This window comes from Sapajus apella, unplaced genomic scaffold, assembly GCF_009761245.1.
Source record: "Sapajus apella isolate SASKATOON/1434 unplaced genomic scaffold, GSC_monkey_1.0 scaffold38, whole genome shotgun sequence".
Taxonomy (NCBI): domain Eukaryota; kingdom Metazoa; phylum Chordata; class Mammalia; order Primates; family Cebidae; genus Sapajus; species Sapajus apella.
This window is the reverse complement of record NW_022436978.1, coordinates 6,083,220-6,107,387: the sequence shown is the minus strand read 5'-3', so window position 1 is coordinate 6,107,387 and position 24,168 is coordinate 6,083,220. Positions and strand designations below refer to the sequence as shown.

The following is a 24,168-nucleotide window of genomic DNA, read 5'->3' as shown; positions in this document are numbered from 1 at the left end:
GAACGCTGACAGGATCCCTCAGCTCTGATTCCCAGGTTGGAAGGTGTATGTTTACGTAAACATGTGATGTATGTTTAATAATCATCATAAATGGGAAACATCTAAATAAAATACTGGTATCACAATATTTAACATTTGCCTCATTAACTGAATTGGAGCATAGATTTTTCAGGGGGTAAATATCCCTTGTATATTTATCAGAAAACTATCTATCAGGTACTATGCTTGATTTTCTGTCATTATCACGCACCAAGCCTTTTTGAAGCTGTGAAATAAATGTAAATTCCTTAAAAAAAAGGAGACTACACAATAAGATGTATGATACTACTTTTTTAAGAAACACACACACACACACACACACATATATATGCATGGAAAATACTAGACCCGTCTACACCAAGGGACATGGCCATCAGCATTATCCTCAAAGCATCCTATGTGGACCCGAGGGACAGGAGGGATTTCCTTGGGGCAGAGGGAGTAATGCCGTAATGCTGCTGCTAGCGTTCACTCTGGACTGCCTAAAAGAGTTTGTTATTCCTATAATAAAATCTCTGATCTAATCATGTCCCTAGAAAGTTATCTTTTACATCAAAGAAAACTGGAGTCAAGAATTTTAAAGTAGTCTCCTCCTTGAGGATGATTTCTAGAGTAAAAACTTTCTCTGAATAGGAGTTTCCCTTGCTCACTACTGTACCAGCCTTCTATTCATAATCAAATTCATAAGGCACTCAGTGAGATTCTGTGCTCAGAGCCCAATTGCGACACACAGTACAATTTTGCTGACCATGCCAAATACTTTGGCTTTGGAGAATAGATCTATTAACCCGCAGGAACCTGGTTGTGTTTCTCAAGCGATTCTAGCCTAAAAAAGACATATGAGGCCAGGCACGACAACTCACACCTGTAATCCCAGCACTTTGGGAGGCCGAGGCGGGCTGATTGCCAGAGCTCAGGAGATTGTGACCAGCCTGGGCAACACAATGAAACCCTGTTGCTACTAAAAAAAATACAAAAAATTAGCCAGGCATGGCGGTGTGCACCTGTGGTCCCAGCTACTCAGGAGGCTGAGGCGGGAGAATTGCTTGAGCCTGTGAGACAGAGGTTGCAGTAAGCCAAGATCAGGCCACTGCACTCCAGCCTGGGGGACAGAGCGAGACTCCATCTAAGAAAAGAAAAAAGACATGTGAATAGGCTGACCTCAGAGTCAGCCAGGCCTGAGCTTGTCCTTAACCTGATCTGAACTTCCTGGCACTTTGGACCAGAACGATAGTAGTCACACCTGAGTTTGCAGTACAAGGTCACAATGCAAAGAAGAGAATCAAAAACACTGGTCCAAGAAGATCTCCCTAATCGCTTCCTAAATGAAGTGGTTAGATCAGAGATTTATGTTTGAGTTTTTATTCTCTGCTGATTTGTTCACAATTAATTTGCAAAGCTGTGTTAATAGACAGCTTTGTAAATAGAGATCCCAGAGGCTAGAGATCAACAAGAATTGTACAGTATGCAGCATTTCCTTGGAAGATTCTTCAGATTAAGCCACTAGCTGCATTCTTTTCTGGCTCAATTTAGAGTCACCAAACCATAGCACAAGAATGATTCACCAAACACACTTTTGCTTTTCCTTTTCTGGTGCTTCGTTTAACTGGTTTATGCCTCAGACTAAAGCTATTATAATGCATTATCCTTCTAATGAGGAACAGTGCAATGTTTTCCTGATGGTAACACCCAGAATTATGCAGGGTTTAAAAGCCACCATTTACTAAGGGAACACTCACTAAGTTTTCTATTGCAAATACTCTGGTCATATTAAAAATGAATGAGTGTAATTCTTTTGGTGTTTTTAAAAAACTTTTAATTCTTTTAATAAATCATAGTTCCCAAAAGGAATAAGAATAGTTCATTAGCAGTACTAATGAAAATTTCATCTTCAATAAAACTTAGCAGAATATCATTCCCTGTAGCAAAATGTTTTCAGACGCTTTGTTTGCCAACTTTATTAATGAAGAATGTTGTGGTCTAGATTCATAAATTGAACACAATAGAGAGAAAGAGAAAGAGAACCCATCCTAGACAAGTAGTTATATGTATCATTTGAAAAATAGTGGCTCTAACAATAGTGTCAGAAATCTTCAGAGGTACTGAGAAATTTTTTAAAAAATAAAAAGAGTGGCATAAAAAACATTCTTAGTAAAATTATTTTCGGGGCATTATCTTTATTGCTGGGGCATTCTCTTCATCCATTCATTCATGTTTAACCAAGGAACCTTGAGAAGCTTGAAGCTGTTTGCCTGCTACAGACCATAAGCAAAGACTGAAGATTTGAATTTTCAATTCCCAAGGCTTCAGCTTTGTGATTTCCTTCTCGGACAAATTTTCCTAGAGAAATATAATTTATTTTCGTTCCTGGCTTGTAGTAGATGCATAATGCATATTAATTGAATGAATGACCTAATGAACAAGGCTTTTATTAAAGTTGCAGACTAAACAGTTTTTCTGTTTGTTATTGGGAACTTTTGCTTGTCTGTGGAAGTAAGTGATGACCACCTGAATGAGAACACAGGCTATTTATACAGAGCTTGCTATAGCGAGGGAGTGAACCACCATCACTTGCATTTGGCAGAGGCTCAAAGGCAGGCAGGGAAGTGGGAAAGCTTTATAATTAGAAGAAGAAGAAAAAAGGAGATCTTCAGGTATGGAAAAGCTGGAAGCAAGATGACCAGAAGCAGGGCATTTTACATGGTTGATTTGGGGAGAATATTTGGCTTTCTCTGATTGGTCTTGAGTTGAAAGGGCCAAAATTAGGGAAGCTGGCAGTCATTGACCAGGTTCTGATTATTGCAGGCCAATTGCAGCAGTGGTTGTTGTCTGATTTCCGGGGTTGCTTGCTGCAGAGGTTGTGGATCAGAGAGCTCTGTTGTCATATATGGCCTGGCGTGTATTTAGTCTTTCATCGCATAAAGCAATTTCTTTAATTAACTTTCTCATCCCAATCCCCCTTGACATTTCAAAATGTAGTGGCATGCAAAGTGACTTACCAACCTGTTAAAAATCCTGCTTGATGTGAGTTGGGGTTGAGGAGGAAGGGTGATAGAAGATGATTATTTTTATTTTTTTATTTTTATTTTTTGAGACAGTGTCTCACTCTGTGGCCCAGGCTGGAGTGCAATGGCGAAATCTCAGCTTACTGCAACCTCTGCCTGCCAGGTTCAAGTGATTCTCATGCCTCAGCCTCCCAAGTAGCTGGGATTACAGGTGTCCGCCACCACACCCGGTTAGTTTTTATTTTATTTTATTTTATTTATTTATTTTGAGACAGAGTCTCGCTCTTGTCGCCCACGCTGGAGTGCAACGGCATGATCTTGGCTCACTGCAGCCTCTCCCTCCCAGGTTAGAGCGATTCTCTTGCCTCAGCCTCCTGAGCAGATGGGACTACAGGCACCCACCACCATGCCAAGCTAATCTTTGTATTTTTCGTAGAGACAGGGTTTCACCATGTTGACCAGAATGGTCTTGAACTCCTGACCACAAGTGACCCACCCACCTCGGCCTCCCAAAGTGCTGGGATTACAGGTGTGAGCTACTGTGCCCGTGTGGAAGATGAATTTTATTGGGAAGTATGTGTTCTTCCAAACTGCTTGCAGTTTTATTTTTTAACCATAAACTAATATTGGTTATGTAATTAAAAATTTTGCATATTTGTTTAAAAATATGCCCTTAAATAAAAGTATTAGAATATAAACTAGGACAGAAATATTGTATGACAACAAATAGTGCGTTTGTTTGTTTGTTTGTTTGTTTGTTTGTTTTTTAAGACGGAGTCTCCTCTTGTCGCCCAGGCTGGGGTACAATGGCGTGATCTTGGCTCACTGCAACCTCTGCCTCCTGGATTCAAGCGATTCTCCTGTCTCAGCCTCCTGAGTAGTTGGAATTACAGGCGTGCACCACCATGCCTGGCTAATTTTTGTATTTTTAGTAGAGACAGGGTTTCGCCATGTTGGCCGGGCTGCTCTTGAACTCCTAACCTCAAATGATCCACCTGCCTTGGCCTCCCAAAGTGCTGGGATTGTAGGCGTGAACCATCGTGCCTGCCCTAAACAGTGATTTTACTTGGAGTTTTGCCATTAGAAGGAGGAAGAAACTTGACTTTTTCACTCACAGAGGATCTTCTATTTGTTTTTAGGAATTTTAGGGACTCACATACATAATAAATTTGGAAAGGTTCTGATAAGTAATTTTAAAATTATCTATGGGCAGAACCACATTTAAATCTTTCTAGTGAGGCTGGGCACAATGGCTCATGCCTATAATCCCAGCACTTTGTGAGGCCAAGGCAGGAGGATTGCTTGAGTACAGGAGTCTCTACAAAAAAAATTTTAAGGAAGAGATTAGGTAGGTGTGATGGCCTGGACCTGTAGTCCCAGCTATGGGGGAGGCTGAGGCAGGAGGATCACTTGGGCCTGGGAGGTCAAGTTTGAAGTGACCCATGATGGCACCACTGCACTGCAGCTTGGGCAGCAGAGTAAGATCCTGTCTCAAAAAAATAAAAAATGTAAAAAAAAAAAATCTCCCTAGAAAGAATGTCACAGACCACCTAGAAAAAAAGATCCTGGCCGGGTGTGGCAGCTCACACCTGTAATCCCAGCACTTGGGAGGCTGAGGCAGGTGGATCACCAGCCTGGCCAAAATGGTAAAACCCCATCTCTACTAAAAATACAAAAAAATTAGCCAGGCATGGTGGTGCACGCCTATAATCCCAGCTACTGGGGAGGGTGAGGCATGAGAATCACTTGAACCTGGGAGGTGGAGGTTGCAGTGAGCCGAGATGGCACCATTGCACTCTAGCCTGGGCAACAGAATGAGACTCTGTCTCAAAAAGAAAAAGAAAAAGAAAAAAAGAAAAGGAGATCCTGCATTCTTGCCATTCTGGTCCTGTGATGGACCACTTTCTCCAGTTGTCTCCTTCTTCAGAAGGGGTGGTCACTGCAGCATCTACTATAGCATAGGGTAGCAGCAACTGGAGCTCTATTGGATTCTTTACTGCTACATCTACCATTGGAATTCTGCTTTGATGTGGCATGAAAGTCACTGTGCATCACCTAACTCCTCTTTATATACATTTCATTATAATTTTTATTTTTACTCAAATTTTCACATGCAAATAGTTTCAAAATTCATAGTGGTAAAAGCCTTATAGAAATACTTAAAAAATAGTTTCTTGCCCTCTCCTCCCTTCTCTACCGCTCCGATTCCCCTCTGCATAGAAGCTTTCAATTCTTTTTTTTGTTGTTTGTTTGAGACGGAGTCTTGCTCTGTTACCAGGCTGGAGTGCAGTGGCGCAATTTCGGCTCACTGCAACCTCCGCCTCCTGGGTTCAAGCAATTCTTCCGCCTCAGCCTCCCAAGTAGCTGGGACTACAGGCGCGTGCCACCACACCAGGCCAAGAAACTTTCAAAGAACTCCTGACCTCGTGATCCGCCCACCTCGGCCTCCCAAAGTGCTGGGATTACAGGCATGAGCCACCACGCCCAGCCAAGAAACTCAATTCTTTTAACTGTTTCGTCTGAAATTTACTTTTATATTACTAAATACTATAGAAAACTGGTACTTTTGTTCAGTAATTAATGCAATCAGTTGATTTTCTATTATGTTTAGGTGAAGATTCCCCTCCTCCAATTACAATTATATTTCTTTTATTTGGTGGTGTCAAATCACTATTCATTGCTCTATGTTTTTGTTGCTAAGACTACAAAAATATTGCATTTTTAAAACAAATAGTCTACAGTGATTATATATTTTTTTTCTTTTTTTTTCTTTTGAGACAGAGTCTCCTTTTGTAACCCAAGCTGGAGTGCAGTGGTGCAATCTCAGCTCGCTGCGACCCCTGCCTCCTGGATTCAAGTGATCTCCTGCCTCAGCTTCCGGAGTAGCTGAGATTGCACACATGTGCCACCAGTCCTAGCTAATTTTTGTGTTTTTAGTAGAGATGGGGTTTCACCATGTTGGCCAGGCTGGTCTCAAACTCCTGACCCCAAGTGATTCACCTGCCTCTCGGCCTTCCAAAGTGCTGGGATTACAGGTGTGAGCCACTGTGCCTGGCCTCATGATGAGAGCCTTCTCCAAAAGCGTTGGTTGGCTTTTCTTGTTGAAAGCTGAACTGATTGGAGGCTCTGTGTGTATCTGAGAGGCTCATAGACAGGTCTGCATTCTTGAAGAGCAATAAAATGACCAGCTTGACATGTTTTTAAAGGAGCTTTATTAAGATACCACTCACATACCACACAATTCACCCATTTAAAATGTACAATTCAATGGCTTTTCGCATATTCACAGAATTGTGCATCCAAAACCACTATTAACTTTAGAACATTTTTATTAAAATAAAAAACCTCATCCCTTAGCCTTTACCTTCCAATCCCTTCCATCCCATGTTCCTCAACCCTAGGCAACAACTAGTCTACTTTTTCTTCATATAGATTTTTCTTTTCTGGATATGTCACCTAAATGGAATTGTGCAGTATGTGGTATTTCGTAACTGGCTTCTTTTACTTAGCATGTTTTCAAGGTTCATTCATGTCGTAGCATGTATCAGTACTTCATTTCTTTATATTGCTAAATAATATGTTGTATGGGCATACCAATTTTATTTTTCCATCTACCAATTCATGGGTGTTTACGTTGTTTCCACTTTCTAGCTATTACTAATAATGTTGTTAGAAATATTTGTGTATAGGCATGTGTTTTCACTTCTCTTTGGTGTATACCTAGGAGAGGAATTGTCACATCATATGGAAATTACATGTTTAACTGTTAAAAAAATGCCAGATTGTTTTCCAAAGTGGATGCACCATCTTACAGTCCCACCAGCAGTGTATGGGGTTCTGAGTTCTCCACATCCTTTGCGCACTTGTTATAAAAATAACAGCTATGTCTTAACAGTTACGTCTTTTTGATCAGAACCATTCTAGTGAAGTCTATCTCACTATGGTTTTGATTTGCATTTTTCTGATGGCTTAGCCTTTTGCTGCAAGCCTCCCAACTGTAAGTATCTATTGATCTTTTTTTCTGAGGCAATTCCATTTTTCTCTCTGAAAGGTATCTCCCAGTTATAGCTAGCAGGAAGAAAGAGGTGGGTGTGAGAGAGTTATCTCTGTTCAATATGCTGATTTTCCCTTAGTTTCCTGCACTACAAATACCACTATCTTCCTCTGTGTCTAGTGGTTCTAAATCTAAAGATTCTCTTGTTCTCCAGTAAATAGAATTCTTGCCTTTTGGAGGAGTGAGGGAAGATGGTCACCTGTCTGAATATGTGGGAACCTGAATATCTAACTTCTTCTTTAGGTATTTAACAATCTCCTTGTTTTTGGCTCCTACCTCACCAAAACTAGCTATATGCCATCTTCAATGGTATTTGGAGTCTCAATTTCTTAAACTGTTTAAGGCAAGTCTATCTGATTGTTTAAAGGTTTAAACATTTTATTAAGAAATATTTCAAATATTCACAAACATATCTGGAATAAATAGAACAGAAAACCTTGTATTCATCATGCAGAATCAGCATATTTCCACATTTGTGATATGTATATGATTTCCCTCCCACTTGCTTTTTTTTTTGCATTTTCCATTCGCCCACCCCCCAGCTCAGGCACTTGGATTAGACCAATTCTCCATCTACTTTCTGTTTTGTTGGGGGTTACTAATCAAGCTGCTTCTTTTTTTTTTTTTTTTTTTTGAGATGGACTCTCACTCTGTTGCCCAGGCTGGAGTGCAGTCATGCCATCTCGGCTCACTGAAATCTCTGCCTCCCGGGTTCAAATCATTCTCCTGCCTTAGCCTCCTGAGTAGCCGGGATTATAGGCACACACCACCATGCCCGGCTAATTTTTGTATTTTTAGTAGAGACAGGGTTTCACCACATTGGTCAGGCAGGTCTCGAACTCCTAACCTCAAGCAATCCACCCGCCTCAGCCTCCCAAAGTGCTGGGATTATAGGCGTGAGCCATGGCACCCAGCCACTCTTCTTTTTTTAAGGTTGGAGGAACAAGTTTCTCTTTGTTCTAATATTTTCAGTGTTTTTCTGAGAAAAAAAAAAGAATAAAAACACAGCTTTATTCTGCTCTCTTGAACCCAAGCTTCTCCAAATTATTATGGTAGCATTCTTATTAAGTACTTGCTTCTCTCTTATTCTTAAATTGCTTTATTCATCTTCATTAGTAATTGGTAATGCCCCACCCCCTTTAAATTATTGACTTATTGTTGTCATTGTACTGTCTCCTACACCCTTTGAGCTTGGCTTTGTTTATTCATGTGGTAATTTGCAATTTGAAATGATATCCAACTTGGGAAAATTTTGCAGCATTTTTAAAAAAGCGTATTTGGAAAAGTTTCTTCAACCGTTGCCCAAATTATTTATAAAAGGCAGAGGATGTTTTAATCACAAAAGTTTAATCTCAATTGATAAAATTGCCTTGGGAAGAAATTAATTTAATCTAAAGAAAATTTAAATAGAAAGCAAGATTTAAATAATTCAGTATCGTTACCATTCTTGTGAGTGTAAAATAGAAGGAAATAGTAAAGGAATTTAGTGTTATACAACATGAGGAACAGGAAAATGACAGCCCTAGTGAGTGTCACTTCCCAAAAATGAAAGACTGGCACACAAGTCTTTGTTTTGGAAGGCTGTGGCAGTTTTCCATCCTAAATGAGATTGGTCACTGGACACAATCCACATATGATTATGAAGAATCCTTTGGCTTCTCCACTTACCAGAATTCTATCCAGGTCACGTCTCAGAAATGGAATACAAATGACTTCCTAAAATTCTAATAGCATTTCTTCAAATTCCAATTAAGTTTCCAAGTTTATGTTCTCCACCTACATAAGGATAATCTGACTGAGGAGCCCTACCCAAAGCCTTCTTTGAATAGATAATGGTAATCCTCCTGGCAGGGGGTGGGGTGAAGAGGTTGTTTCATGTAAGGAGATTTTAGTATAATCCTGAGGATTTTCATATGGGATCCTATGGTTCTGTCAATACCACAAGTTTTTCAAAAGCAGAAAAGCAAATTTGGTTAACTTAGAAATGTATCTTTAGTAAAGATTACTAATTTCTCCTTACCCCCAGCTCCTACTCTAAAAGAAAAAAGGATTATGCTGGAAATGTCAGTCACTTTTTGCTATCAGGGAAAACTCCCTTGAAAATTGTGTGCTGATGTTCTCTGGGAGCTCTTCTGGAGCTTACTTCACATGTTTATCAAACATGGGGATGGGAGTAGATGGACACTTCCAGTTTGGATGTCCCATGCATCTAGAAAACCTCGTTCATACCCAAGGATACTTGTCTGGGTAAATGAAGGAGAGAAGGAAGCTACAGGGTATTTTAAATATATACCTTTGCATTAAAAAACCCCACAAAACAAAAAACTTCGAAACAAAAAACCAACTCGTTTAGTTATAGCATATCACCAGGGTATGGATATGCATTTCTTTGAGGTCCTATTTCCACCAAAATTATCTCCATAGCCCATTACTTGTGCCTTATTTTGTCTGAATCTCTCTCGGCCCCTCTCTTTTTTCTTTCACCTAGTCGCTCTCTTTCTATCTCTCTGTCTCTATCTCTGACACATATAGACCACTCTGTGCCCACAGTTTTTTGTTTTCTTTGTTTAATTTAGAAAAGGAGCCAAGTAGAGAAAAAGCAGCATAGATTAATGGAAAAAACAATGAACTAATGTTCAGCCCAGCTCCAGCCAGTTGTGATGCCTTAAACTAAGTTATCTTAGTTTCTTCTCCCTCCGTACCCTCCCTTGCAAAGTGGGAGATCACAACTAATGAGTTTATCTTACAGGTTGCTGTGGACATGCAGTGAGTTAAATCTGTCTTTGAACACTGTATGAAGGGCTATACCACTGTCAGGGTGTACCAGTTTACATGGGAAGCAGTTGTTAGTCCTATACTGATTTAATAATCCATTATACCATACACAGGAATTTTAGGGTGACTCTTCCATTAAAAAGCATTAGTTCAGTGCTTAACTGCCCATCATAGAGATGGAGATGGCTAACTGTCCGCATTTTAAAGGGAATTGGTTTCTAGTTGTAGCTTTTATTCTGTTAAGAATTATTTACGAGAAAGAGACCAGTCTTGGTACCACTAAAACTGGGTAAGATGAATTTTTGATGTAGACTAAAGCGTGCTAATATCATTTCAGTATTCAGCAGGGACTGAAGTTTCAACAGCTTAGAACTGTGGTCTCAGAGGCCACCTACTTCAACCTTATGTCCTGGGTATCTGCCACCCTCTGACAAAGAATCCTTGCTGGCTTTATTCAGCCCCTTCCTGATTAAAAAAAAAATTTCCACTACCTTGAGGCAGCTCTTCAGAATTTTGGGCAGTTTCTGACAAATCACGTTAAGGAAGAACTTCCTGTGTGCATCCATTGGTTGAATTTTCATCCATTGACTGTACTTGCCGACTGGGTACACAGAATAAGCCTGTTTGATGACTGAAGTTAAGCTCCCTGGAGAACTCTCTTTTCCCAATGAAATGGCCCTAGATTCTACAATTCTTCCCTGATTGCTGTGGTTACTCTCTTCTTTCCAGGTGCTGCTTTGTTTAGATTCCTTTAAAAGTACTACGCTGCTAAGAAATCCCTCTAGGCCCTCATAGAGGTCTGACCAACATGGTCACTTTCATCATACTTGACCCTTTTCCTCTTCTTGCAGCCTAAGCTGGCATAAGCTTTTTGACAGCATTAAATCCTTTCCTTTTAGTGATTGCCTTGGCACAGGTAGCATGCTGTTACTCTGCTGGAGTGAAAGCATAAGATGCAGAAGAGGTTGATAGGACCTGGGCACCTTTACAGATTTACAGGCTAAGGCCTGGATGGAAGAAAAGACAAAGACAGGGATGTGAAGCTGCAAAGGTGGATTGGGCAGGAGGATGGTTGGGAAGGGAAGGTTTGGAACCTAGAGACAATATCTTTGACATTGACTCTCCGACACTTCAATAAAAGAATGGGAAGTCCGAGCCTTTCCCTGTGGTCCTTTGACTCCTAAGCCTTTTAAGCTTTCAAAAAGGCAAGTTAACTTGGAGCTGGAAAGTGAACAGCTTTACTCACTAGTAGTTTGTTGAAGTAACTTCTTTTGTTCATTCATCTATCGATAGACAGACAGATAGAAGATAGATTGATAGAGAGATAGGATAGATGATAAATGGATAGATAGATATAGTGTGTGTGTGTATATATATATATTTAATGGGGAAGTTGGAAAATTAGATTAGATACTGTGTCTTATTCAATGGCAGCTGCTCACTACACAAAGTATGGAATACTTTGAGGAAATAAAAGTTGTTTAGAAAAATCCAGATGTCAGGGCTGGGTGCCGTGGCTTATGCCTGTAATTCCAACACTTTGGGAGGCTAAGGCAGGCAGATCACGAAGTCAGGAGATTGAGACCATCCTGGCCAACATGGTGAAATCCCATCTTTACTAAAATACAAAAAATTAGCCGGGTGTGGTGGCACGTGCCTGTAGTCCCAGCTACACAGGAGGCTGAGGCAGGGGAATCCCTTGAACCTGGGAAGCCGAGATTGCAGTGAGCTGAGATCTCACCACTGCACTTCAGCCTGGTGACAGACTGAGACTCCATCTAAAAAAAAAAAAAAGAAAAATCCAGATGTCACTGCTTTGTATGTTGTGGTGATGTGGTAGCCAGCTCCAAGAAGATGGCCTCCAATGAGTCTTATCTCTGGTATTCATATCCTTGAGGCTGATCTAAGTAACTGATAGGATATTATGGAAATGATGGAGTGTGCTATGGTCTGAATGTTTGTGTCCTTCTTAAATTAATATGTTGAAATCTTCACCTTCAAAGTGATCATATTAAGAGATGAGGCCTTTGGGAGGTGAGTAGGTCTTGAAAGTGGAGCTCTTCTAAATGGGATTAGAGCCTTTGTAAAAAAGGCCTGATAGAGCCTGTTAGTCCCTTACACCATAGGAAGATGCAGCAAGAAGGCTCCATTCATGAGGAATGGGGCTCTTACCCGGCACTGAATCTCTCAGTAATTTTTTAAAAGAATATTTTTATTCTCATTACTGTTAGATCACATCTGATGGTGTTTTGATCTTGGACTGCTTAGTCTCTAGAACTGTGAGTAATATATCTCTGCTGTTTATAAATCACCCAGTCTAAGGTATTTTGTTATAGCAGCCCAAACAGACTATGACAGAGTGTCACTTGAGACTAAGTGATGAAAGGCATCGTGGTGTCTTCTGTCTTGCCCTCTTGAATCACTTGCTCCGGTGGACATCAGCCACTACATTATAAAGACACTCAAGAAGCCCTATAGAAAGGTCTTCATGATGAGAAATTGAAGCTTCCTGATAATAGCCAGCATCAACATACTAGCTATGTGAATGATCCATGCTGAAAGAGCTTCCCTTAGTCCCACTGAAGCCTTCAGATGACTGCAACCCTGGTAGACTTCTTGACTACAACATCTTAATGCCCTGAGCCAGAACCACCTAACTAAGCCACTCCTGAATTCCTGACACACAGAAACTGAGATAATTTTTATAGCTGTTTAAGCTACTAAGCTAATAAGTTTTAAACTATTAAGCTTTGAGGAATTTTTTATCCAGCAATACTGAAGATGGGTAGAAATGAGGAATGAAGAGTAAAGAACCTTCATTCATTGTTCACATATGTTCATTTGCTAAGCACTTGCTACTTAGGTTAAGGGGTAGAACAAGCACTAGGTTCACTGCTGCTTTTGGACACTGCTGACAACCAAATAGGACTGTCACACAGAATGATAAGAAAAAATGACATGTCCTCTTTCTTCCTCCTCCTCCTCCTCCTCTTCCTCCTCCTTGCATTTAGAGAAGGGCTAGGATAACATTGAGAACTCACACAAATTTTGTTTTTGACTCCTCAGTGTCCCCGGGGAAAAGGTGCATTGGCCTTTGTCCATTTGCTATCAGGTTGTGTGTCTTTGAGAGCAGGAGTTGGATCTTATTTATTTCTATCCCATTTCCTAGCAAGTGAACATATATGAACAATAAATGTTATCAAGGGAGAGGGCAAATTTGCCTCCCTCTTTCTCCTGAATTCTGCAGAGATTCTTAGAATGGTTACCATTTTATGGAATTCCATTCCCTTCCATGGAAACCATTCTTAGAATGTTTTCTTATCAGCCGGGCATGGTGGGTCATGCCTGTAATCCCAGCACTTTGGGAGGCTGAGGTAGGCAGATCACGAGGTCAGGAGTTCAAGACCAGCCTGACCAACATGGTGAAACCCCATCCCTACTAAAAATGCAAAAAAAATTAGCCAGGTGTGATGGTGTGTTCCTGTAATCCCAGCTACTCGGGAGGCTGAGGCAGGGGAATTGCTTGAATCAGGGAGGTAGAGGTTGCAGTGAGCTGAGATCATGCCACTGTACTCCAGCCTGGGCAACAGAGCAAGACTCTGTCTCAAAAAAAAAAAAAAAAAGAAAAAGAAAAAGAATGGTTTCTTATCGCAACATTCCATTCACAGTCCCTCAATGAAGTCTTGAAAATATCATACATGCCATGAGCCATTTTCACTATTAAATAACTTCCATCGCTCTGTTAAGTTCCTGGCTTTTAGGACACCCCTGCTTTTAGGATCGATTGACTCTTCTATCCCATCTTCTCTATGCAATGTTGCTCTAACTGTTGTTCAAGATCCCAGGATGCTTGATCCAGGAAAGCACAGAGGTCTGCTGCCAGCATACCAACACACCTGTCTGTCAAGCTGTCTAAAATCATAATAGAAAGAGCCCTGGGGAGCTAGGAGACCTGAGTTCTGGGCTCCTCTGTTACTGATTAGCGTCTATGTCCTTGGACAAGTTGCTTCCCTTTTCTGGACCTGGGTTCCTTTATCTTAAACTGAGAGAATGGTCCTAGATAGGTTCTAAAGCCGATGGGTTCTTACGATAAGTTAGGATTCCAAGGTGAAATCCAAAAGGAAAACCAGGGGTCAGTATACCTCTGAGTAGCTGTTAAGGTTGCATACAATACGAGGTTCCTCGGCCTTCCTTTTAGTAGCCAATGGATACGGCCTCAGTGAGAGGCCGTCAGGTTTACTGGGAAGAGTCTTCCGGTTTTGAAAGACAGGATCCCCGGGTTTCCAGTTCTGTCATTCACTTGGGGTAACTTCGGGTAAATTCTCTCTGGACCTCCGAGTAGGGAGGTCCTTGTCACCCAGAAGAGGTTCTAAGACCTGAGCAGTGACTTGGAGAACTTCCCGAGATTCTCCTTCCATAACCTAGGTGGCTCAGCCGGGGAACCGGGTCCCAGCCGGCCCGTAGTTCCGCTCGGAGGTGCGCTCGAAACTTAAACCTGCAGCGCTGGCCGAGGGCGGCTCCGCTTCGGAGGGCGCGGCTGCAGGTGAGGTCTTAAAGGAACCGCCAGAGTTTGGGTAATACCTGCGATGCTGACTGGGCTGGGACGCAGGCTTGGGGGAATGAATGAATGAGTGAATGAATGAACAAACCTTCTTTCCCCACCCTTAAGTACACCCTACTTGGAATTAATCACTTAGACTTAAAAATCTTGTACTAAAATCCTCAAACTCCTGCGAAATTAACCAGTGTCTCTATTTTACATGTCTTTCTTTAATGAACCCCCTCCCCCCAAGCCTATTACTAAGGGACGAATAGTAACAGAATCAGCCTGGAGTGGAAGGCTGTGCGGAGTTGGCACCCCCTCCCCGAACTCCTCCCTCTCTCCCACGCCCCGCCCTCCCCGCCCCCTGGGAGGTGCAGTTGGCTCCTCCTCAAGGCGGCTTTTCCCCGTTGGGGATCTACCCCGGGGTCGCCAGGGGCTCTCTCCGCCGCGGAGTTGGAAACCGCACGAGTTGAGTGAGGTTAAGGGGTGTCTCGGAATGTGCGCCTTGGATCTGGTGTAGGCGAGGTCACTCCTCTCTTCAGACAGCCCGACCCTTCCCGGCCTGGCGCGCTTAGCTCGGAACTGCGGGACACGCCGGTGGGCTAGGGCAAGGTAAAGGCGGGCTCTTCTGGGGCCACCCCGGGCCACCTGTGGAGTCCGTGTGTTAACTCCTTTGTTCTCAGAGCCACTTCAGCGGCCGCCCTTTTAAGCGAGGAGGTTCCCTTAGGATGCTCTCCGGGTTCCCCTTCCGTTCCCCAGCCCTCTCCCGACCCTCCTCCCGTTTCCAACCCCAAGGTAGCAGACGGGGAGCCCGGGGCTCGGCGCGAGCCGCCTCCTCACTTCCCATTGGCTGAGAGCGCCGGGAAAGCGGTCACGTGGGGGCGCGGTAGGCCAGCTCGGGGGGCCGCCATCTTGGCGGAAAGTTTGGGGGGAGAACGCTTGGGGGTGCGGAAGGAGGCGAGGTTCCGGGGGTGGGGCGGCCAGGCGGCAACTAGGCGAGCGGGCCGGTGGGCCGCGGCGAGCGAGAAGGCGGTGCGGCCGAGAAGGAGGAAGAGGCCGTGGGGGTGCAGCGGCCCAGGGGAGCTTCTCCCCCGTCCCTTCACCCCCTCCGCTCGGCTCCGCGGGCCCCGGGCGGGGCGGGGGTACGTGGAGCGGAGCTGGGCTGGGGAGCTGCTCCGAGTCGGGCCGGAGCGCACCCCAGCTCCGAGCGCACGCCGCTCGCGGGAACTTTGTGGCGGCGCCGCAGGTGTGGGGGCCCGCGGAGGTGTGCATGCGGGGCGCGAGGGCGTCGCGGAGAGCGGCCGCTGCCCTGTCCGGCCCCCGCTGGAAGCAGCCCGGAGGCAGCGAGCAAAGAGAAAGGCTTGCGAGAGGAGGGGGCCCGAGCAGGGCGGCCGGCCGGTCCCACCGGTCCCTTCTCAGCGCTCTGCGTCCGCTGCTGGCTCAGGGGCCAAGGGTCGGAGCGCTTCACCCGCCCGTCCCCGGTAGCAGGTGGGGAGTGTGGATACTTGTATAGGGAAGAGGCGGCCTCAGGTCTGGGCTATTAGTGCTCTTTGGGGAGGGGGACACTTTCGAGGAGGGTTGGAAGCTGACTTCTATCTGTTCTTAATTTGGAGGGGTACCCACTCATGGGGAAAGCTTTCCAGTTGACAGACAACTGCTGGGTTTTGAGGCTCTTTCTTTGGCTTAAAACTTTGGAACGTGGGCTTTTCAAATAGGGCTGAGAGGCTTTTCTGTTTCGATGGGGGAAATGCTAGTTTAACACTATTCTGTCCTTTACTTCTTTTTCCTTTCTGTTGTGTGTTTTTAAAGGTGTGTGCCCCCTTCCTGATTCTGGAGAAAAATGCCGGTCCGGAAGCAAGGTGAGAATTTATTCCCTAACTCTGTTGACTGTGTCATTTGCTTTTCCATCTGTCAGTTTTTTGATTGCTGTTTTAGAATCGTTTGTGTAACTTGGATGAGACAGCATGGTCCTAGCTTTGTTACTTAGGGAATCTAAGCCTCACATCATTTCAGAAGATGGAAACACGAAAATGTTTGTTAAACTTTCTTAACATTTCTTTAATGATTAAGAGAGGCAATTAATCTCCCCCCCAACAGATGTCCTTAAAAATTCTGAATTAGGGTTTTAGTATTTCACTTTATCATTCTTACTAAGCGCTATTCTGTGAGCAACTGTGGGATACTAAGAATTCGTATTTTGAAATGTTAACAATTTGGATTATAATGACATTGTAGATAATCTGCTTTTGCATCTCAGGTAATCTGAAACTGTTGCTAATAGTTGGATCTTTTACTTTGGCATATTACCAGTACACATTTATTCCAAACTGCTCATCCTCCTCCATTTTCTAGTGTGATAAATATTTAAAAATTTCTTTTCTTTCTTTAATTTTTTTTTGTTATTCTAAGGAATATGTGTACATGAACATATGCACATGAACATAGTGACGTCAATTGACCTAAAGGACTTGGGGAACTATTTAGATGTCATGCAGAATTATTTGCACTAGTATGTGATACTTTTTTTGTAAATATAGAGTTGTAATCAGGCTCTGCTTTATCTTCTCAGATACCCAGAGAGCATTGCACCTTTTGGAGGAATATCGTTCGAAACTAAGCCAAACTGAAGACAGACAGCTCAGAAGTTCCATAGAACGGGTTATTAACATATTTCAGAGCAACCTCTTTCAGGCTTTAATAGGTGGGAATTAAAACTTTGTAACTATTATGCCAGCTAGGCTTTATTCTCCTCTCAATTCAGTTATTTTAAACTTAAGAAAATGATGTACTTAATTCTCTTTGAGGCATTCGGTAACTTGAACATCTTCAGTGAGTTGTGTGTTTTTCATAGGCCAATAGCCTTTTCTAAAATACCCAGTAACCAAAAAACTTTCAGTATTATTTCAGTGGCTTTTGAGAACATTGTTTCACATTTTACTAGCATTACCTATTAAAAGATGTTGCAAAAATGTCTCAGAACCTAAAAAGGTGTGACTGAGTGAGTTAGCTTGTTTCTGTATTTGACTTGTAAGTCTCTGAAGTCATTGACAGTGTTTGGAGGATTCTGCTGTTATTAAGAACATTCAGTACCTTTTAAAAAATTATCTATTTATTTATTTTTTTAAATTTTATTTATTTATTTTTTCCCCCACCCCACACCCCATTCAGTCCCTTAATATAGACTTTTGTTTAGACTTGGCATTCATAGAGTCAGAATTTTAGACTTGGAAAATGATCTCATAGATGATCTTGTCTAATAACTGTATTTTACAGGCAAGAAAATGGAAAGTTGTATTCTTAATTGTAACTTAATTTGAAGTGGTGCATTGTTTGAAAGGAGACCTGGACAAATAATCAAGAGTCCAGAGTTCTTTTGCCACTAATCGAATGATATTATATAAGTCATTTAACCTTTACTATGCCACCATATTAGCTGTAGAATGTAGCTGGTGAAATGCAACATTGGGTTTAAAGCCTTTTTTAAGTAGATAAATCCTTTTTAAAAGCATCTTCTAATATTTTGTGTATAATCCCCTATGTATAAAACCAGGTGATGTGTCTGGCTCTTTTTTCCAGGTACTTCAAAAAGTTGGTAAACCACTGAACTAGAAAGTTTGTCTCTTCGAGTTCTAAGAATGAAAAAAAAATTTTTTTAGGCCGGGCGCGGTGGCTCACGCCTGTAATCCCAGCACTTTGGGAGGCCGAGGCGGGTGGATCACGAGGTCAAGAGATCGAGACCATCCTGGTCAACAAGGTGAAACCCCTTCTCTACTAAAAATACAAAAAATTAGCTGGGCATGGTGGCGCGTGCCTGTAATCCCAGCTACTCAGGAGGCTGAGGCAGGAGAATTGCTTGAACCCAGGAGGCGGAGGTTGCAGTGAGCCGAGATCGCGCCATTGCACTCCAGCCTGGGTAACGAGCGAAACTCCGTCTCAAAAAAAAAAAAAAAATTTTTTTTTGACTTATCAGCTATATAACATTTAAAATAAGAAGACATATACTTAATTGTATTACGTTTTATTTCCTTAGTAACTTCCAAGCAGATATGGCCTTACATCTGTCTGTTGATAGAGTAACTGTTGGTGTGACTACCTTCAAGTCAGTGTTTCTTGTCAAATATATCATTGATAAATGGATGCTCTCTACTAAGTTTTAGAATGAAAGATTTTTGTACAGACCACTTGATGCACCTGAACAATTTAAAAAAAATTTAACTTTTTTTTTTTTTTTTTTTGAGATGGAGTCTTGCTTTGTCACCAGGCTGGAGTGTAGTGGCGTGATCTCAGCTCATTGCAACCTCCACTCCCTGCAACCTCCGCCTCCGGTTTCAAGCGATTCTCCAGCCTTAGCCTCCCACGTAGCTGTGTATGGGCGCGCCCCACCATGCCCAGCTAATTTTTGCATTTTTAGTAGAGACGGGGTTTCACCGTTTTGGCTGGGATGGTCTCGATCTCTTGACATTGTGGTCCGCCTGTGTCAGCCCCCCAGGTGCTGGGATTTCAGACGTGAGCCATTGCGCCTGACCAAAATTTAACATTTTAATAGACTTTTAAAAATATAAGAATACAGAACACAGTATAATGAACTGCCTTTTAACTATCACTCATCTCCAAAAATTATTAACATTTTGCAATTTTTCTTTACATTGATGGACATTTTTCACACAGTTGAATTTCTAAGGTTTAAGGTCCAAATGGATGATCAAATTGGATTCCTCTGGAAAAACAGCAAAAAAGGAAGGGAAAGAGCATTTTTTCGTTACTTGTTTTCTAAATCAACATTGAGCCTAGTAATTTGGTGGCGCCACTGATGGGGAAAAACAGTTTACATATGTATAGATAGATAGAGAGCTAGATAGACAGACTGCAGTCTTTCTTTGTGTGAAGGCTGTGACAAAATTAAATTGTTAGTGAAATAACTAAACAGAATCTACATTTATATTTCTTTCTAGATTGGGGATGGATTTGCTATCTTCAGAGACATTTTTGACCTGCCTTGCCTGTTTTGAATGTGTCTCTTCTTACACGCAATTGAACTTTGATAGAATTAGCTTTCTAATTATTAAGTTTATATTTGTGAATCTTCTGTATAATTTCCTTGGTTGTGAATTTTCTTTGACATTTAGATTTACTTATATTTAATGTTTTATAGAATGTGGTACTATATCAGATTTTGGTGTAAGAAAAGTAATAGATTTTAGGAGTTTTGAAATAGATAGATTTATTAGAAGTTCTGTGTGTTTCCGTACTATGATTAATTGTTGATACTACTAAATTAATAAATGTATTCTCTTGTGTTTCGGTTAATTTATTAACTTTTAATACTTAGTCTGAAAAATGTTTAGTCTGATAAGATTTTCTTTGTATTTTGCAACTCTACCACTGTTTTGAAACGGTGTCATAAATGTACTTTAAGTTTGTAAATTGCCCTAAGCTAAACTAGTTCATTGTGTCCATAGATATTTGCAGAAAAATCCTGGATTAATGTTTTTTTCTTTCATTAAGTGGCACTTTCTCTTTCTAATTGTTATGTGTGGACCACTGGATTAAAGGACAGCAGGGGTCTTGACCACCTGAGTTGTTTGAAAGTCATTGAGTGCTTAGATTTTTGACTTTCTTAGTTTGGAAATCATTTGCAGAAGCTACAGTGAATTATCTAGTTATTTGGGGTGCTGAGTGTCTTTGAATTTGCAATCTGCATTGATTATTGATTGATTGATTCTTTGAACTGGTAGTTTATTTTTCATGCATTTAAAAAAAGTTTGAGTGAGTCTCTAGGGGTTTTGGTGTTCCCGCCTGTATTTGAGATATAGTTTAGGTTCCCTGTACTTTTGGATTATTCAGAGGGACAAGCATATACATACTGTATTCTATTTGTTCTAAAATACCAATTTTTAAATATTTCAATATCTATGTCATTTTAATTGATGGAGCTTTTGCATTATTAGTGACACATGAAATGGTGCATTTTATAATTGATACTTGCAATTTAATGAAATATAGAAATCATTGGTCTAGTGCTAATAGATACTTCGTAGTATCTTTGAAGGATGGGTTAAAGACTTAAAAATTATTGAAAATAGAAAAGTTTTATTAACTTTGGAGTTTCTGCTGATATATTGTTTCCTTAGAGCTGAATATTTAAAGTTATATCTTAACAAAAGTCCATGAACTGCACATTTGTTTAAAATTTACTCCCAGAACATATCTGGTGATTATTTTTGTATAAAGGAAGATAAAGCCTGCTTAATTTCACTCCATGATTTAGGTGAGAACAATTTGAAACTTGCTTTTGTATTCCTGTTTTTTGTATTTAAGTTTTAAAATTTTGTGAGTAGACAAGATATGGTTTGATGATAATCAGAGCCCAGGTGTTCAGGTCCATAGTGGCTTCAGTTCATGATTCTAAGGTGTCTGGGGTCTGAGGTGACACTGGTAGAGCCTAGAGACTTCACAACAGTTTAAACCCTTGCAGTTATTTCATACGGGATCAGAGAACTCATCTACTTTGCTTATGCATGAGAAGAATCTGGGCCCAATATTAGGCTGGCTTTAGAGACTTGAGTAAGCTGAGTCATATGAATTGTATATTTTGTCTGCAATAAATAAACTTATTTTAATCCAAAGTTTTATTTCTGCGGATATTTCAAAATGAAAGTAGATAATGTAATAATGCTGTCCATTTATGAGTTTTTTAGTTACCTGTTCATTAGTTGCTGCTATAATAGTTTCACTAGCCCTTATGAAAGGACATTACCCTATCTTTATTTGTAGATACTAGGTTTCAAAAGTATGACTCCCTTGCCATCTTAACCATCTTTAAATGTACAGTTCAGGAGTGTGAAATGTGTTCATATTGTTGTGGAACAGATCTTCAGAATATTTTCATCTTGCAAAACTGAAATCCTATACTGATTAAACAATTGCTCCCCTTTGCGCTCACTTCCCAGCCCCTGGTGACCACCATGCTACTTTCTGTTTCAGTGAATTTGATGATGTTTGCTACTTCATAGAAGTATTTGTCTTTTTACAACTGGCTTATTTCACTTAGTGTAAGGTCTGCAAGGTTCATTCATGTTGTAGCTGTTGACAGGATTTCTTTTCTTTTTGAGGGTGAATAATTCCATTGTATGTATGTACCACATTTTATCTAGCCATCCATTGATGGACATTTGGATTGTTTCCTCCTCTTGGCTTTTGTGACTAATGCTGTTACGAACATTAGTGTGCAAATATTTCCTCAAGACCCTGCTTTCAGTTCTTTTGGATATTTACCCAGAAGTAGGATTGTGGGATCATATGGCAGTTATAGTTTTAATTTTTTGAGGACCCACCTTAATGTTTTCCATAGTGATTACACCATTTTACATTCTCATCAACAGTACACAGGATTTTCAATTTCTTCACATCCTTGCCAATGCTTATTTTTTCTTTTTTTGATTATAGGCATCCTAGTAAGTGTGAGCATATGACTCCTCTTCAAGTGTGTGTAAAACATAACAACACATTTATTCAGCACTTTCTATGTGCTAATACAAGTATATCATTTAGTCATTGTAATCCTTTGAGGCATACATTCACCTGTATGAGGTGTTTGTACCATTTTGTAGATTAGAAAACTGAAGCATTGAGAAATGACCAAATCTTGCCCTTGGACCCTCAGATAATAAATTGTGGAGCCAGAAATTGAACTTAACTGATCTGAATCCATAGATGCTTCTCACTTTCAACCATTAGGATATTCTTTAACATTTTTTACCAGAACTGAATATTTTAATCTGATAAAGAGTACTAAATCACAAGCATGTTTAAGACAGATGGTGATCCTTAGGGTTAGTAGTCTTTAAATGATTGTCACTTTGAAGGAAACTATAATGCTAAAATGATGTTTATGATCACAGAATTCACACATTTAAAAAAAAAAGTATATTTAGTACTCAGGGTTTGAGATCTTCCAGCTATAGTGGTAAAATGTTAAAATTTCTTAGATTTCTTTTGCATTATTTTGGTCTCACTGATGTTACATTTTAGTCTGTTGCTAACTGTGCATATGTGTGTGTATATGTGTATGTATATCTTTGAAGGCTAGATTTGAGTAAGGAAAATAGGATGTGGATCACATTTTTGGCTAAAACTTTATGAAATTTAAGGATAATTTTATTAACTTTTCACTTGGTTTTGATTTAATTAGATTGAGTTATTTCTTTGCTAATAGTTTGCTTGCTACTGCTCTGAAACAGTGTTTTGATTATGTTGAATCTGGTTGAATTCTCTTTAGAACTTTGGAATCAGAGTTGTAAAATATTTCTTCTAAGCCATTTCCGCTCTGTAGGGTCATATTTTTCCTCCATACAAAATCCAAACTTGGACCAGATATTACTGTTGGTTGTCATGTCTCTTTACTCTCCTTATGGCATATTTTCACAGCCTTTCGTCTTTTGTGAAACTGACCTTTTTTTTTGGCGGGCGGGAGACAGAGTATCGCCCTGCCACCCAGGTGGGAGTGCAGTGACGGCTCACTGCGACTTCTGCTTCCCAGACTCAAGTGATCCTCCTGCTTCAGCCTCCTGAGAAGCAGGGACTAAAAGTGTGAGCCACCATGTCTGGCTAATTTTTTGTAGAGACAAGTGTTGCCCAGACTGGTCTTGAACTCCTGAGCCCAAAGCAGTCAGCCTGCCTCGGCCTCCCAAAGTTCTGGGATTATAGGCATGAGCCACTGTGCCTGCAACTGACATTTTTGAAGAACACGGTTCCTTCCACTCTTATTTTTTTAATTATAATTTTCTTATTTTGGGTTTATCTGATATATGTTTGTGATTAGATTCAGGTTATGTATTCCTGGCTTAGGATTCTACACATCCAGAGGTACACAGTGTCATCTGCCCTTCATTGATGATATTAATTTCAATTACTCAGTTGGATGTTGTCTGAATTCTCTATCCTATAGTCACTGTTTTTTACCCCTTGCAGCTTATAGGCAACATGCGGAGACACATTAACACCATATACGTATCCTACTCCTTAGCAAAATTTCCACCTATATTTTAGCATCCATTGGTGATTCTTACTTGAACCAGATTATACTATGGTTGTTGAAAAACAAGATTTCTAACAGTAACACTTCTCTAGGTTTTCCAGTTAACACTTTGCGTTTTACTCTAGTCAAGAGCCTTCCTTTTTTTTCTGTGTCTTTCATGAACTTGCAGATACTTGTTTTTTTCCAGTGGCTTATCATTTATTACCATCCTTAATGATATTTGTGCTCTGAGTGATCCAGTGGGGGAACTTTCATGCTTGTTCTTAAGTCCTTATGACATGCCCTCATCATTTTTGGGAGTGCTTTCTTAATTTTTGGCATTAACAAGATGTTTCAGGTTTATCTTGTACCTTTCCTGCCCCAGCCCTGGAATCAACCATCTCTCTTGAGAAGCTCTGGCTCCTTTTAGTACACACCTTGTTTTAAGGAATATGCTTGTGAGTACTGTATGATTGTTAGTCAAATAGTATCTAAAGTGTTGAAATACTTTATTTTTGCCTACTAGCTTTACATCTTTCCTTTTTTTAATGTGTGAAACAAATTATAATACAAACTTTTAAATTTTATAGGATACTCTTTTTTTCTGGGGATCAAAAATGACTTTTTAAATGAACATTGGTTTGGAAGAAAGCTTATTTGTCCTTGAGTAGATTTGACCATTGTAGTATATCTTAGTATGTCATCCGCCCTTCATTGATGATATTAATATTTTTTA

At 40.7% G+C, this 24,168-nt stretch overlaps 1 protein-coding gene and 1 long non-coding RNA gene across 22 annotated transcripts in view; one reads left to right on the top strand and one right to left on the bottom strand.

The window, feature by feature from the left end:
* Positions 1-24,168, top strand: part of DLG1 (discs large MAGUK scaffold protein 1) — a 291,753-nt gene that overhangs the window by 8,963 nt on the left and 258,622 nt on the right. For 6 of the 21 annotated variants that reach the window (XM_032298171.1, XM_032298179.1, XM_032298169.1 and 3 more), the window contains exons 1-3: positions 15,673-15,904; positions 16,226-16,275; positions 16,986-17,117. In XM_032298171.1, coding sequence (XP_032154062.1) covers positions 16,257-16,275; positions 16,986-17,117 — 151 coding nt within the window. In that variant the 5' untranslated portion in view covers positions 15,673-15,904; positions 16,226-16,256. Of the gene's footprint in view, positions 1-14,815; positions 15,029-15,309; positions 15,905-16,225; positions 16,276-16,985; positions 17,118-24,168 lie in introns of those variants that run through there. The other 15 variants (XM_032298178.1, XM_032298176.1, XM_032298173.1 and 12 more) reach the window with 9 other exon arrangements.
* LOC116564813 lies at positions 8,030-8,946 on the bottom strand. Its single transcript, XR_004275110.1, has 2 exons — positions 8,767-8,946; positions 8,030-8,077 (listed from the first exon to the last, which is right to left on the bottom strand). It is a non-coding gene; the product is annotated as an uncharacterized LOC116564813 (long non-coding RNA).